At 35.0% G+C, this 17,651-nt stretch overlaps 1 protein-coding gene across 1 annotated transcript in view; it reads right to left on the reverse strand.

Annotated features, from left to right (window-relative positions):
• BDP1 (B double prime 1, subunit of RNA polymerase III transcription initiation factor IIIB) overlaps positions 1-17,651 on the reverse strand; it is an 81,644-nt gene that overhangs the window by 55,623 nt on the left and 8,370 nt on the right. The window contains exons 5-11 of the mRNA XM_008691317.2: positions 17,443-17,571; positions 16,170-16,303; positions 15,175-15,269; positions 7,689-7,743; positions 4,517-4,660; positions 2,022-2,306; positions 213-357 (exon numbers count right to left, since the gene is read on the reverse strand). Coding sequence (XP_008689539.2) covers positions 213-357; positions 2,022-2,306; positions 4,517-4,660; positions 7,689-7,743; positions 15,175-15,269; positions 16,170-16,303; positions 17,443-17,571 — 987 coding nt within the window. The remainder of the gene's footprint in view (positions 1-212; positions 358-2,021; positions 2,307-4,516; positions 4,661-7,688; positions 7,744-15,174; positions 15,270-16,169; positions 16,304-17,442; positions 17,572-17,651) is intronic.

Below are 17,651 nucleotides of genomic sequence, written 5' to 3' on the forward strand. Positions count from 1 at the left end.
TGATACACACAAATGATAAAAGGGTGAGTTCACCAAGACACAACAATTCTAGATATTTCTGCACCTAAAAAGAGCTTCAAAAGACACGAAGAGAAACAAATAGAACTGAAAAGAGTAACGGCAAGTTCACAATTACAGCTGGAGACTTCACACTCCCCTCTCAGTAACTGGTAGAAGATATAAACCAAGACAGTAAAGGTATAGAAAAATACCTTGATAAAAGGATAGGGTCGGTTCTTTGCTCAGCTTTTTCACTGGAGGATAAATCCACAATGTCATCCATGTTTTGGATGCAAGAAAGCTGTTCCTTATTGGCTTCATCTTCATTTATCTCAGGCCTTAAAGACTGACCTTTATCTATGAATACAAAATGCATGTTATTCTAAAAAATGAAAACATCTACTTTTTAAAGCACAAAGGAATTTACATAAAACAGTGTTTTTCCTACAAATCATTAATCCATTCCACATTCAAGTTCCTGTATGCAAGGCAGAGATCTTAAATTTAGAACATGAATGAAAAGTTAATCAACTTACAACTGTGTAAGCTGTAACTGTGTTTTGGGGATCAGCCCAAATTTCCTGGGTAATTTGTAGCATTCTCCTTTTATCTTGCTTAAATTTTAAATGGTTAAATTAACTTGTTCTATAGTTAGTTAAGAAGCTACAAGTGGACTCGCCTATTCTGCTCCTTCAGAAGAATCATAATTAATAACACAGTAACAGCTATCACTTATTTAGTACTTACTAAGCCCACCAAATGTATTATCTCATTTAGTATTGAAAACAGTCCTATTAAAAGGGGGTAAACCCATTATAGAGAAAAAGAACCTGAGTTCAAGATCTTAGGTGACTTACCTAAGGTCATAATTAGCAAACAAAAAAGCTGGAATCGAAACCAAGGTCTGTTTGTTCCAAAGTTCAACTTCTTAATTACTGAACTATTCTGCTTTTATGTAATATCTTTAATAGAAAACCACAAATGAGTATAATAATGTGATACCTATAAATTATACTATGCTACTACCAAGACTCATTTATTAAAATATTGGTAAAACTGAACTACATAAAATTTAAATTCTATAGAAAGGTTTTTCTGGTTTGCTACTATCTTCTTCTCTATTTACTTGGTTATCTACTTTAAGTAATCTACATATGAATTGTTAAGAGACTAAAAATGCCGGAATCTCTTAGTCCTCACTCCCTAGCAAATCCTGAGTGTCAAAAAGCCTTCATTCTAAGGGAGCTATAAAAAAATAGAAAGGAAGGAAGGAAGCAGGGAAGGAAGGAAGGCACGCAGACAGATGGGAAGAAAACTTATTCCAGTAGCTCTCTTATAAATATTAAATAACTTATTGTGGATTCAAAGGTGCTTTGTAGAGGTAGAACAAGAACACCTGTGATTAATTAAGAGACACAAGCAATATACAGTTAACTATATACATTGTTATGACTTCTAATCATTGTTTGGTTTTAAGTAAAAAAAGATCAAGACCTGAGAGCAAGACCTGAGCTGAAATCAAGAGTTGGATACTTAACCCAATGAGCTACCCAGGCGGCCCAGAAACATACTTTAGAGAAAAATCTCTCCAGTTAACGCTGGTTTCTTTACTCCTCAACAATAAACTTCTCTCCTTTAAATTAATAACAAAAGGATTTAGGACACCTGGTGGCTCAGTCGATTAAGCATCTGCCTTCAGCTCAGGTCATGATCCCAGAGTCCTGGGATCCAGTCCCACACCGGGCTCCCTGCTTAGTGGGGAGCCTGCTTCTCCCTCTGCCTGCCACTCCCCCTACCCGTGCTCGCTCTCTCTCTCTCTTTCTGACAAATAAATAAACTTAAAAAAAAATTAAAATTAAAAAACTAAAAACAAAAGGATTTAACACAGTAACATGAATATAGAATACAAACCTTAAGCATTACTAGTTGCTAAGACTCAGAAGTATTGAAATTACACATCATACTATAGTACGCATTTTCTCAAGTAATACAGGAACTATTAATACATTTAAGAAACTTACTTTTGTATTTTTCTCCTTGAGAATGACCTAACTGAACAGTGCCATTTCCTGAAAGATTTTCTATTTCCTGTTTACCAACTTCATCCTGATTCTTTCTTCTTTTTTTCTTTTGATTTAGCTCTGGTTCTAGTGCAATCTGTTCTGAATCCTGTCCCGTTAAAGTCTGAGACTGTTGTTCTTCTTCAACTATCTGAGCATCCTTTTGAGATGGTTCTGTGTCTGAAATTTTGGTGCTTGGAGACACATCTGGATCATCGTTTCCTCCTTCACTGGCAACTTTTTTCACTTTGAAAATAAAAGATATTGTTATAAATATATAAACAGCCTGGAGAAAAATTCTTAAAGATGGAGAAGATTAATACTCAAGGGTATCTGGGCAAAACTTTGAAGACACCCTAACACGTCCAACTGGGAATGACAAAAGAAGTTACAATACACTTATGCTATAAAAATCCACACAACAAATAACGAGGTAGGCTTATTATAAGTAGTAATATAAAAGATTTCAAAAAATAGTGTTGCACAAAAAACTCAAGTTGCAGAAGAACATATATAGTATGATCTCATTTTTATTAAGCAAAAACAATTACATATCCTCTAAGACACACATACACTTGAACAGAAGAGTTTACTAATAGTTATCCCCAGAAAATCTGGACAATTTGATTTGAGGGCAGGGTACGAAAGAGAATTCAACAAATATATTTTCTGCATCATGTTTTTCAATCAACAATCTTCCTAACAAATATTTTTAAACAATTTCTACTGCCCTTTTTATGAAGGCACATTCATAGTTAACTGTATCAAAAGATGAAAACAATAAATTAAGTTTAAAAAAACCAAACAAGAGAGATCACCATGGCGACATCAACCAAAAACAAACTTAACTTCACAACCATGGTCGATTCTCAAAAAATATCTAATCTGAAAAAAATAATAAAATTCAATGTAATTTACTTCTGTTCAAAAAAAAGTCATAACAAGATTTTAAAACTGAGAAGACAACACCGGATTCTCTATCAGAATAATAAACAGTAATTTTTAAATTCAGAGACTTGTAATAATATATCTGAAAAGTTCTCACACTAAGTAAGATACAATGACTTATTTATGCTTTCACCTGTAACATAATTACATCATGTTAATGTATCTATTTTAATCTCCAAGGGCCATGTATAGTAAAAGAAATGACTAAATAATGAACTAATTTTGTAGTTATCAATACTATGTTTAAAATGATACAGACATCATGCTCCAGAAAAAGAAATGTTGGATTGCTCTGTGCAAAAGAGAGTTAATGTAGCAGGACTCACTGCTATTCCTTCAAAGGCCTGCTTAAACGGTTGGCCTTTGGGCTGTTTCTGGAAACTTGGGCTTGGGGACAGCCTGACAAAAGTGGCCTAATGTTTGTACAAACAAGAAAAACTATTTTCGTTTTGGGAGTTCCAAATTCTGATATTTGCCAGGCAAAGGGTGTCTACATGACCAGCTTCCAATAAAAACCTTGGACACTGAGTCCTAACAAGCTTTGCTGGTAGACAACTTGTTACGAATCTCATCATGATTTGTTGCTACAAGAATGAAGCACATCCTATGTGACTCTAGGGGAGAGGACTCTAAGCTTACACCTAAATTCCCCTCAACTTGGAGCTACATGTCTTTCCCTCTGCTGATTTTGTTCTGTATCCTTTCACTGTAACAAATCTCAGCTGTTTGTACAACCATAGGCTGGATCATGTCAGTCTCCCAGCCAATTATCAAATGTAGCAGTCATGTTGCAGACCGCCAAGGCAGGCTCTTACCACCCTAGGCTCGAGTCCTGCCTCTGCCACTACTAAAACTGTGACACCTTAGGAAAAAGGAACAACATCTCCAGAACTGTTTCCAAGTGACTAAAACAAACGGAAAGGGTCTGGGATGTGGACTACCTAACATACAAAGTTTCCTATAGTTCCATGATTCTTTAAACTACTGGAATAGAGCTAAACATTGTCCTCCCAGATCAGAATTCAAATAATTAAGAAAATACCTGCCTAAAAATACAAATACGTACATGTAAACAAGTTTCTACCCAGTACAAGTCAACATTAACCCTCAGAAATAAACTATGCTCAAACAATACAATTCAGTCATAAGCAAAAGTATCAGAGTTCCATTTTTTTAAATATTAGAACTTTGTGCCAGGTTTTACAAAGGAAAATGATTATAAGTAACCAAACATGATGCCCCCAAATTCCAATGCTCTTTTATTAGCTACAACTACACTCTAAATGCAAGAAAGATGTCAAATAGCCCAGCCATGTCAATTATAAAATTTACAAGGAAGTACTATTTTGGGTGAGATAACTAAAAGACTGGAGAAAAATCAATTCTCCCCAATTGGGTGCCCTGATGATCTCAACTACCTGAACTACACAGGAATGCTCGAAGACTTGAGGGACAACTTTCCAAGTCTACCATTATTATGTAATAGAACACACTTTCTTTTACTTTACCTTTTACATTTTTCCGTGGTTTAGAGGATTTCTTCTCCTTTAAACTCTGACTTTTAACAGATTTTTGTTTTCTTTTCTCTTCTTCAGCAAGAACTTTCTGAAGCAAATGAGCAAAAAAATCGAAGTCAAAAGGGCGCTTTTCCTCTGTTTAAAAAAAAAAGAAAAAGAACCTTCAAGTTTTTATTTTAAAAAAAGAAAGAATTGGAGAATGAATAACCAACTCTAGTCACTGTAGTAGTCAGACAAAGGAAATCCAAGCAATAAAAACGAATAAGCTACGTTAGTTTAAAAAAATATAAAGGGAACTATGTACTGAAATAAGCAATATTACTGAAGAATCTCAAAAATGCTCACTAAAAGAAGGCAGACATAAAAGAGTACATACTGTATGATACCATGAATAAGAAGTTCTAGAGTAAGCTAAACTAACCTATGATGATGCAAATGAAAACAGCAGTTGCCCTGCGTCAAGACAGCTGTTGAAACTGACTAGAAAGGGACACAAGGGGCCTTTCTGGAGTAATGAAAATGTTCCATACCTTGTTTTGGGTGGTGGTTACACAGGTAGACTCTTTGTCAAAACTCAAACTATAAATTGCAGTGAAAGTAAATTATCAATCAACTTTAAGAAAAGACTAAATGACTAATTCCTCAAAAGCCTCTCCACCACATGTCCTCTCTTCATCACAACCCTTTCACTATTTACTCTTCCAAGTATCAGTAAAGAAGGAAGTAAATGAATTTTGATCAGGACCACTCTCACTAAATATCCAACATCATTACATCAGAAAGAGCCATGAACAAGGTGCCTTGCAGGCTCAGTCAGCAGACTGAGTCATGGGACTCTTGATCTCAGGGTCTTGAGTTCAAGCCCCATGTTGAGTGTGGAGCCTCCCTTAAAAAAGAAAAAGAAAGACAAAAAGAAAGACCCAAACAAACCAGAAACAAATCTATTAAAGGAGTCAAATCCTTGCCTAACATCTACATCTAACAATACAGTGAATGTAGAAAAAATTATGCTCTACATACATAAGCCTCAAGATTGGTTTAATTACAAGATGATTACAACATGGCCTCAGAAAAAGAGGTATATAGAGGCGCATGGGTGGCTCAATCAGTTAACAGTCTGCCTTTGGCTCAGGTCACGATCCCAGGGTCCGGGATCAAGCCCCTTATTGGGCTCCTTGCTCAGCAGGGAGCCGGCTTCTCCCTCTCCCTCTGCTACTCTCCCTGCTTGTGTTCTCTTGCTCTGTCAAGTAAATAAATAAAATCTTTAAAAAAAAAAAAAAGAAAAGAAAAGAAAAGAAAAAGAGGTATATACCGTAACAAAAATAAATTAGCCTCAAGAAACCAAGCCCAAACCTGGGATTCCTGAAGGCCCTGTTTATTGTGGACCCAGCCTTTTTCTGTTCTGACCATCCACAACAATGATTCTGAAAAATACATCATTAAAATCATTCTCAGAGGATGGGGCACCGGGCTGGCTCAGTCGGTAGAGCATGCAACTCTTAATCTTGGGGTTGTGAGTTCAAGCCCCATGCTGGACCTAGAGATCACTTAAATAAATAAACCTAAAAAAAAAAAAATCCTCAGAGGAATTGAAAATAGAAGTTATACAAGAAAAAAAATTGAGGTTTTAATTTTTTAATTTTCCACTACAAAGCACTAAAATCAATGAATTTAACAGTTTCCTATTATAATGGTTTTAACAATGGCTCCACACCCCCATAAAAACTTTACGGATCTATAGATTCTTTTCTGATTATAATGCACTGAATGTAATACACAGTTTCAGGACCACCTCGCCAAAATGGAGAAGGTTGAGGACTAAAACAATCTAGATCTTCCGGGAGCCATTCCTGGAAGTCGTGTCCCTAAAGACCCAGTACAACATTGGATGTAGAGTCCAGTCATCTACCTTAGTGCCTACTCATAAAATAAACATACATGCTATACACATCAGTCCTCCCTTGAGGTTTTGTTCTGAGATTAGCACTACAGCAAATGGACCCTGAATACCATCATTTATCATGAAACACTGATAACTGTCTTCCAGACAAAAAATATAGGTACTACTTTATTTTTTAAAAATAGTTATCAAATCTTTGTCTGTCTTTTATTTATTTATTTTTTTTAGTAATCTCTACACCCAACGTGGGGTTCTAATTCATGATCCCGAGATCAAGAGTCTCAAGCTCTTCTGACTGAGCTAGCCAGGCACTCCTATAGGTACTATTTTAAACAATGAATTCAATATTGTTTTTCTGTAGAGATCCCTTGATGTTTTCCTCTGGACTCAAAAAGAAAAAAATGTTAATTTCAATGAAGCTATTACTTAAAAGCTGAAAAATATATATCATTCCTTCAAGTCAGGTATAAATTCAAATGCCTGACCACTCAATCTACACATCCACTCTTCGCTACCTCTTTTTTCTTCTTCTTAGAAATTACTTATTTTCTGCAATTGACCATGCTTACTGACTTCATCCTTTCCCCCATTCAGACTTACGGCTCTAAAAACAAGCTTCTCATCTGCCCTGTTCACCATTATATCCTCAATGCCTAGAAAATTAACTAACACACAGGAGGTGTTCAGTATTGTTAACTGAATGACCACAAGAAGGAATCATCTACAGTATAGTTCTTCCAGAAATAACTTCTTCTTGAATACAGTTCCTACAAAATAAAAAACATTTAGAAATGGTGTCTTCAGGGGGCGCCTGGGTGGCTCAGTCAGTTCAGTGCTGATTTTGGCTCAGGTCACGATCTCTGGGTTCTGGGATGGAGCCCTGCATCAGGCACTCAGCGGGGAGTTGGCATGAGATTCTCTCGCTCTCCCTCCCTCTCGGCCCCTCCCCCACATAAGATCTCTCCATCTCTCTCTAAAATAAATAAAGAAATCTTTAAAAAAAAAAATTGGTGTTTTCATTTCCTCTATAACTTCTGGAACTTAGAGCTCTGCTTACTTGCTTCTTGATGTTTTAGCTGATCCCTTGCCTACAGATCTGTTATCAGCTCCCAGACCTGCACTGCTAAAGAGAAAAATCTCCAGTCTCATTCTTCCTATGACAATAAAGAGACAAATCTAAAACACAATGGAACTAAACACAAAAGATTGGTCATTTTTTAAGATCTCGAAGTGATATGTTGTAAAAGAGGTCTTAATACTTACGAAAGGCTTTGTCTATTCTCCATCCATTTGTTTTCTCTTCACGTTTAAATTTATTCTGTTAATAAAAGAAAAAAAAACCTATAGTAATTTTCTCCCATTAAAAATGTGAAGATTAGGGGCACCTGGGTGGCTCAGTTGGTTGTGTCTGCCTTCGGCTCCAGTCATGATCCCAGGGTCCTGGGATCAAGCCCCACATCTGGTTCCCTGCTCAGCAGGAAGCCTGCTTCTCCCTCTCTCTCTGCCCACCCCCCAATCATGTTCTCTCTCTCTGTTGAATAAATAAATAAAAATCTTTAAAAAAAAATGTGAAGATTACAGGGGTGCTTCAGTGGCTCATCGGTTAGGCAGTGGACTCTTGATTTCAGCTCAGTTCATTATCTCAGGACGGTGAGATGGAGCCCTGGTCAGGCTTCGCACTGGGCATGAAACCTCCTTGAGATTCTCTCTCTCTCACATTCCCTCTGCCCCTCCCCCTCGCTCACACATGCGTTTTTGTCTCTCTCTCTCAAAAAAATAAAAATCTGGGGCACCTGTGTGGCTCAGTCAGTTAAGCATCTGCCTTTGGCTCAGGTCATGATCCCAGGGTCCTGGGATCGAGCCCCGCATTGGGCTCCCTGATGAGCAGGGAGCCTGCTGCTCCCCATGCTTGTGTTCTCTCTCTCTCTCTCTCTCTCAAGTAAATAAAATCTTTAAAAAAAAAAAAAAAGAATATCTGAAAAGAGTATCAAAAAAAAGTGAAGATTACATCTAAAAAAATAAGCATTAAAATTCTTATAACAACGAATGATTCTATAGGCAAGCAACTTAAACCTTGAGCCTTTTAATAATAGGGATGAAGAGGGGCACCTGGGTGGCTCAGATGGTTGGACATCTGCCTTCGGCTCAGGTCATGATCTCCAGGTCCTGGGATCGAGCCCCATGTTGGGCTCCCAGCTCAGCGGGAAGTCTGCTTCTCCCTCTGCCTCTCCCCCTGCTTGTGCTCTGTCTCTCTCTCTCTCTCTCTCAAATGAATAAATAAAAAAGTCTTTAAAAAAAATAACAATAGGGATGAAGATTTATAATGAGCTCCCTGAACCTCCTTGTAATCAACAGCATAATTCAGCAATGGAAGCTAAGTTTACAGAGAATACAAAAAAATAAAGTCAATTAGCCTGGTAACAGATCAAACTGGAATCAATTAAGCTAACCAGTATGAGCTTTTTAAAAACTAACACATTCACATCAAGTTAAACATCTTATGCTGTTATTCTAACGTTTTTTATGACATGGAGAAGAAACTGTAAAGAAACAACTAAGCAAATTTTTGAGTCAGGCAAAGTTTATCTTTAGAGCCTTCTTTATACTAAGGCACATTTCTTGATCTTCTGAGCACCAAAGAGCACATCATTCTTAGCTGCACTCCAGATCACCTTCATTAAGATGCAGATGGTTAAAGTTTAAGGTTCCATCCGAAAGTCATTATGAAGTCTGGAGTATAAGCCTGTGTTTGAGAATCTCAAAAAATGCATACACATCCTGGAGGAGCAAATAATCACTAATCTCTCCCTTCTATAGATCAGTAGTCTAAAAGCTTTTATTGAAAATACAAAAATCAAACTTTTTACTGGAAAAAAAAATAGAGAAAATCACACAAAACTAAGCAGCACTTCATGGCCCCTTCTTCCCTCCGAAAAAACCTAACCACTAACCAGACTTTAAAAGAACTCACTTTCTTGCCTTTCCCTACTGTTTATCATTCAACGAACATCTTTAAACTTAGTTAACCTTGCCCATTTTTTAAAAACGTCATAGAACATCTTTTTATCTACAGGTTACTCTTCTTTTCCAATCTTTATTTTCTTCATAAAATGTATTACCAAGTAACACAGAACTTTTCAAAGATCATCATTCTCCTATAAAAATCATATTATTCTTCAAACGTCTCCTCAAAAGTTAGCTCCATAAAAGCAACAGGCTATCACCATTAAACTAAACATCCTAAAAGAAATGCCAATAGGCTTTAGGCATTATTCAATTTTAAAACAATACTACACCATCTTTTACCTAAATGGGAATACAACTGAGAACAATTTAAAACATTCCTTAAAATGTATTGTTATTTCACTGAATTTATAGGCAGGAACTATTCAAACTAAATTCCATGGTTGTAAAATAAATCCCATTATATCCACCTCTAATGCTGATAAAGTAACTGGTTACAGGCTTACTCAACACATCCAACCACACCAAAAATAACTTTACCACTTAACGAAATAAATGAATCAACTATTTCCAAACACTGGACAATAGCAAGAGCAAAACTACAACCTGACATATCCGGAGAGAATGGAAACACTTAAGATGTGCCAGTGTTCACCCTGGCTCTCTGACTGGGCTACGTTTCGTAAACAATAAAAAGGAAATAAAGGCCAAAGACACCAGAGCTTTCACTGGGCTAAGGAGGTAGAGAATCTTTGGGGGTTCTAGAGAAAAGACAGCTATTTAAAAGGGGAGCCTCACAAGCCTAGTAGAAGCATCCCATTGGTCCTTATTCTACATTTGGGTTCCACATGCCCAAAGCATGAGGCCTAGTAGAGAACAACTCCTCCAGGAATGAGAGCAGAAGAAAGATATTAGCGGTCACATAACACAGTGAGGTGACAGAATTCTAGCCCACACAAATGGAAAGTTAACACCCAAACAGACACCAGAAAAGCTACCTGTTATAGGTAAGAACCACAGTCTTAGAGCAGCCTTTCTCAACTGGGGTTCTAGCAGGAGAATTAAGCCCTAATGCCCTAAAGCATCCACTATATGTAATGAATTACCTTCTCTCCTGTGCATCTAGAAAGGTACTACTATGGAGGTCCCTGGAGAACACAGAAAACAGTACTTCAAATTTTTTTCTACGATTCAGATGAGAAACTCAGAAGAAGGACCAGTCTAGATTTGCCTTATTAAAGCCTAAAACCAAGCCTAGACAGGAAAAAGGAGAGTTGGGAGGACATTACCTACCATTTAGAATAAATCTTTAACACTCTTTAAAGGAAAAAAACAAACATAATCTAGACATTATCAAACGTGCCATCCACAATGTCTAGTACTCAAAAAAAACTCTGTAAGACATGAAAAAGATACAAAAATGTGATACACAAGGAAATAAAAGGAGACTCAACAGAAATAAATCAGCATGATATAGATGGTGAAATTAGTAGACAAGAAAGTGAAAGCACTTGTTACAAATATGTTCAATGATTTAACAGCAAATATAGAATGAACAGATAGGGAAATCGCAGCAGAAGAAAGGAAACTAAGAAAAATAACCAACTGGTAATTACAGAATGAAAAATATAACGTGAGAAATGAAGCATTCACTGAATGGGCCTATCTGCAGATCGAAGCAAAAGGAAAACAGGGTCAACTTGTGAACACAGTAATGGAAACTAACCAATACAAAAAAAAAAAAAAAAAAAAACAGAAAAAAACGAACAAAGCTTTAGTAACCTGAAGTGCATTATGCATACTAACACACATAAGTGGAGTCCCAGAGAGAGAGAACAAAGTGGAAAAATTACTGCAAAGACACTATCCCTGGGCAAATCATAATCATACTGCTGAACACCAGAGTTAAAGAAAAAGATCTCGAAAACAGCCATAGAAAAACAATTTATCACATACAGGGGAAGAATAACATAAATGACTGACTCTTCATCAGAAATACTAGAAGCCAATGGACAACAGAATGACAATTTTAAAACACTTCAAGGAAAAACTGTGAAACCACCTGCATATCAAGCAAAAATATCATGCAGAAGTGAAGCTGAAATAGAGACCTTCAGAAAAATCAAAATTGAGAGAATTTTTCAACAGACCTGCCATTCAGACCTACAAAAAGAAATGAAAAGCATCAAAATTGGTGGCTAAATATTAAATGTGGCTACGTATTAAAACTAGTTTCTTTTTTCTGCTCGATTTCCTTTAAAGATAAAAGACTTTAAACCAAAATAAGCTGGACATAAAAGTGGCTTATGTAGACGTGAAATAAAGAATAGCACAAAAGATGAAAGGTAAACAGAATATACTTTTAAGAGTTTATTACTTGTGGAATATGAATTGTAAAGAGTAAAATGGTACAATGGAGAAAATAAAAAATAATACTAAAATTATCTGAATAACCCAAAAGGAAGCAGCAAACGAGAAGTAAAAAACAGATGGGATAAGTGCAAAATATTAAGATGGTAGACTTAAACCCAGTCGTATCAATTATTACATTAAAGTAAATGAACTAAATTATTATATGGAAATGTACAACAGACACTTTGTCTTATTTTTATCAAAGGTCAAATAAGAATTCAATGAACAGGGACGCCTGGGTGGCACAGCGGTTGAGCGTCTGCCTTCGGCTCAGGGCGTGATCCCGGCATTATAGGATCGAGCCCCACATCAGGCTCCTCCACTATGAGCCTGCTTCTTCCTCTCCCACTCCCCCTGCTTGTGTTCCTTCTCTCGCTGGCTGTCTCTATCTCTGTCGAATAAATAAATAAATGTTTTAAAAAAAAAAAAAAGAATTCAATGAACATTTCCTCATCTCTGTCAGAAATGCAATCTGTAATAAAATTAAATTAAAAGGTAGAGTGTCAGACAGGATAAACTGCTGGAGCCACCATGGAAAACAGTGTGGATGTTCCTCAAAAAAACTAAAACTAAAACTGTCATATGATACAGCAATTCTACTTCTGGATCTGTACCTGAAGAAATAAAATCACTATCTCAAAAAGATATAGTATTCCCATGTTCACTGCAGCATTATTTACAAAAGCTAAGACAATCTACTGTCCAGTGACAAATGAATAAAGAAAATGTGGCATATAGGTGTGTGTGTGTGTGTATATATATATATATATATATATATATATATATATGCATGTTTAGGAATATTATTCAGCCATAAAGAAGAAATCTCGTCATTTGCAACATCAGGAATGGACATTGAAAGCATTACGTTAAGTGAAATAAATCAGAGAAAGACAAATGATGTATTATCAATTCAACAACATACTAAAATTGAAGGCACCCAATAAAAGAACTTCAATATATATATGAACTTCAATATACATCAAAAAGTTATAGATATAAACACAGAAATAGGCATATCTATAATCATCATTGCAGATGTCAATTCTTCTCTCAGTTAACTGACAGAACTAGGTAACACATCTAACAACTACAGGGTACACACTCATTTCAAGTGCAGCAGGAATACTGACCAAGATAAGTACAACAGGCTTTTTAAAAAATCTCATTAAATTTCAGAAAGATGGAAATCTTACAGATTATGTTATTTGACATTCACAATGGAATTAAGTTAGAAAATAGTAAGATATTTAGCTATGTCCCAAATATTTGGAAATTAAACAAGACACTTCTAAATAACTGACATGTAAAGTAAGAAATCACAAGGAAAACTAAACAATATTTTTAACTGAATAATGAAAACAACCCATCAAAATTTATGAAATGCAACTAAAGCAGTGCTCAGATGAAAATGTATAGCTTTGGGGCGCCTGGGTGGCACAGCGGTTAAGCGTCTGCCTTCGGCTCAGGGCGTGATCCCGGTGTTCTGGGATCGAGCCCCACATCAGGCTCCTCCGCTATGAGCCTGCTTCTTCCTCTCCCGCTCCCCCTGCTTGTGTTCCCTCTCTCGCTGGCTGTCTCTATCTCTGTCGAATAAGTAAATAAAATCTTTAAAAAAAAAAAAAAAGAAAGAAAATGTATAGCTTTAAATGTCTAATTAAAAAAGAAAAAGGGCTTATAATCAATCTAAATTTTCATCTCAAGAGGCTAGAAAAAGAGAAAATTAAAGGCAGCGTAAACAGAAAGGAAATGTTGAAGAGTTAAAAAAAATGAAAATACACAAACAACTGAAAACTTGTAGCTAAAAGCTCGTTCATTAAAAAGATTTTTGGCGGTGACTAACATAATAAAAAAACATAAAAAAAAATTTTTGGAAATTAAAATACGCTTAGCAAGGCAAAGCAAAAAAAAAAGGGAGAGAAAGAGAAGGAAAACAGCAATTATCAAAAAGGACTATCCACCACGCATTAAAAGTATCGGTAAACAGTATGAAAACTTCATACCTACAAATTCAACAGCTTAACATCAAAACTGACACAAGACAAAACTGAAAATCTGATTGTACCCATAGGTATTTAAGAAATTGAATTTATAATCAAAATTCTTCCTGCAAAGAAAATTACAGGACCAGATGGTTTCACTGTTGAATTCTATCAAACATTAAAGGAGAAATACCACTAATCTTAAATTTGTTCACATAAAAGAGGGAACACTTTCCAACTCATTTTCTATGACCAGCATATTCCTAGTACCAAAACTGTGGACAGAGACATCAAAAAAAATATTACAAAATATCCCTCATGAACAAAAATGAAAAAAACCCTCATGAAAATACAGTAAAATTCAACATACAAAAAGAGTAATACAAGTTTGTTTCAACACTTAAAAATCAATAAAACTTGACTAGTCCATTTTCACTTTTCTATACTTTGCCCAAAAACCTGTTGGAACCATACTAAACTTAGGGGAGGAGTCTAAATAACTTTTGAAAGAAATAGTCTAGTGACAAATTTATCACTAATTACTCATCAGAAAGCTCCCCTAGACAATCCATTTCTAGCTTTAACATTTTGTTCTCCTTACAAAGATCAACATTTGAAAAGAACATAAATGATTATAAACAATTCTTCCTACACTGTACATGGTCCACAGGCAAAGGATCCATGCCTGGTCTAGTTCAAGAAAAAAAATTTTTTTTCCTAATACTCTTTTAATTAATGAAGAAAAAACCCATGGTTGAATAAAGATCTCACTATAAATTGGAAATGCATTACAGCAACATGGTGAGCACTCAAATGCACTCCATCCAAGGAAACTTGTAATTAAGTTTCTCGCTTAAAGAACAATAAAACTGAGAATGCTTTTTCTTTCAGGCATATTAAAGCACTAATTAACACCACTGTTGTTAATAGTGTCCCTGACAGTCCAAAAGTTAAGGTAGCCTAGGAAAACAATGGTTGGTTCAGATAATGAGAATTATTCAACTTAACATGCTTCTCTCCATGCCTTCCAAGGAAACTCAGAAACACAATGTGTTCAGAAGCTACCCTTAACCCAAATATTCTGGTACATTTATCTTCCCTCCTCATTACTTAGCTCTTCTTTTATTTTAATTTCTTTGGTTTTCTTGGTACTCCCTCAAATCCATTTTAGAGAGGGCAACATGTAAATAAGATAATAAGGCAAAATTAAGAAGACTGTACTCATGTTAGAATTGTGTAATATTTCATTACTTTCTGAGCTATAAAAGGGGAAAGATCACCCAAAACACTGTAGTGAACAAGCATGGAATGAGATTTAAATAAAAGCTAAAAAATAGTATTAGTAATTCTGGGTCCTTTTCCAATCAATGAATGTAATGGATTTACTTTACCTTAATTTCTATCCTTGCTCTGTGAGGAAAAAGCTGTCCGATCATAGAAAAGTCAGTTCCTACCATGCTGATGGCTAAAAAAAACATATCTGTTTCTGTAAAAATAAAAGATTTAGAAAGAATGAAAATTAATCTCAGTATGTCTGAGGAAAAAATCTTAAATGAAGTATATATTTTGAGTTAAAAATAAATTTGAGAGCACTTAATAGTATTTAGGAAATCTTTAGTCAATTTTATTGCAAAGAACTTCATGAATCTAAACATCTCTAAACTTTTATACAGAAACATGATAAAAGAAATTTGTATGTTCATACCAAAGCATCTGGAATAAATAAAAAAGAAGAAGACAACATTCTGTCTTTCTGGTCTCAAAGTGACCAAAACTGTCAGTCACAGCCAGTATATTACTGCTTTAATGGAAGCAACTGAGATGTGCTAATTAGTATGTGAAAGAAAGTAGCTAGAAAAACACACAAACTACTGATAGAAGTAACCTCAACAGAATAGGACTGGGGAAGTCAGAAGAGGGAAGTACAGAATCTTTCTTGTTCCCTGTATTACTCTGTTGTTTCATTTTTTTCCCAGAACGATTTGTGTTATTTTTTTTAAGAATAAGCAATACCATTCAATAGGTATTACATGCTTCTTTAAACAGCCTAATTTTTACTTTTACAAACTTTATTATACAATGAAGGTATAATATTATGAGCATTAAAAATATTAGTAATTTTCCATAAAAATGTTATTTTTTATACAGGGATTTGACAGAGAGGAATATTCCAGCCCAAATGACCATAATGCTGATTCCTAAAAAGATTACAAAGATAAAGCCAGAGATATAGTGCCATGGTATTGGGAGAGGGGGCCCCACTGGAAGGTGCCAATAAATTTAGCTAAAGAGAAAATAACACAGTTTGTATTTTACTTACTTACAGAAAATAATTCACTTTATTTCAAACAAATAACCTACACAATTTAAAATGAAAATTAGTTACCTTTATTTGACCATGGTTTAGAATAATAGTTTTTCCTAAAGCTGGAATATGTAGTTGTAGAACCACGCTCAAATATGGGGTCATTTTCCTCAACCACACAGGGGCCTTTTGTCCTTAAAACTTCTACAGTTAAACTAAAAAAGACACATTTTTAAACAGATCTGCATTATAAACAAGAAAAAAATAATAAATGATACCTGAATAGTTATATTTTGAAATTTACCATGGCAGTCATATCAAAAGTAGTATATGAGGTATGCATATTTTATAAGAATCTGCTAATTTTCACTTAAAATGTGATTGTGAAGGAATAAAAATAAATGCTAACATTTTTCCACAATCCTTAAGAGCAATATAAAATTTACACATTATCTTTGGGCCACCAAAAAATTATTTGTTTTATTAACTTGTGAATGTCTCCTTTATTTAATACATATTTTCTTATCATGCTAGACCCAGCAGAAATGATCAAGAAACATAAGCATTTGATATTATGTTCAATGTTCCTGTACACAAAGCAGTTAAATGCTTTTAACCACTTAATGACCAGTAAAATCATCATCACAATATAAAACAACACACAAAAACAATTACTAATAGTATTGCCTTAATGTTTAATTATCACAGAATTGTATAAGCTATAAAAAGATTTTTTAACTGAACTGTCGGAAGACTTTCTATCACCCTTTTTTATTTACTTACTACCTACAAATTTATCTTCTTTTTAAAAGAACATACTTTGGACAAAGAACAAATTCTACAATGCCAAATTTGAAAAATTTAATGTTATAACTGAAAAATTAAACAAGGTGAATTAAACTTGTCATTAACAGAAATCACAGAATATCAAACCTATGATTCATTGCATTTTCACTACTTATTACCAGACAACAAAACATGGTATTAGTTAATAATATGAAAACCTAAATTCTGACTTCAAGACTGAATCAATTTTTGAAATCTATCATCAGTAGAGGCCAGCATATGATTAGTTCAGTAGCTCACTCCAATTACCAGTAAAGTTATAAAAAATGGTGGTAGGTTAATGGATGATATATCAGGAATACCATCTTCTCATACAAAACATAACATATGAATTCCTAAAAATTATAAATGAATCTAACTCACTTTTCCATTTATAACATCCATTAGAAAAATATAAACATCAATGTCTAAGTGACAATGACTGATACGGAAACACTCTCTCTCATTAAACAAAGCACATTTGTTCTCAGGTTTGAAACCACAGTCTCTGTTGTTGTTTTTAACTTACCTTTCTTCATCCAAAATAATGGAACCATCTTCTGCCACTTTTACTCGAGGAACCAGCAATGGCCCGTCATCCACCTCTTCTTCTAGTTCTTCATTATCTGCTGTATCAGGAGTACTCTTACCTTCTTGCCTACCAAATGTAAAGGTAAGTTAATTCATATATCCATGAGATGCATTTCCTGACTACTACAGACTTGTGAAATAAATCAC

This window comes from Ursus maritimus, unplaced genomic scaffold, assembly GCF_017311325.1.
Source record: "Ursus maritimus isolate PB19 unplaced genomic scaffold, ASM1731132v1 scaffold_5, whole genome shotgun sequence".
NCBI lineage: Eukaryota > Metazoa > Chordata > Mammalia > Carnivora > Ursidae > Ursus > Ursus maritimus.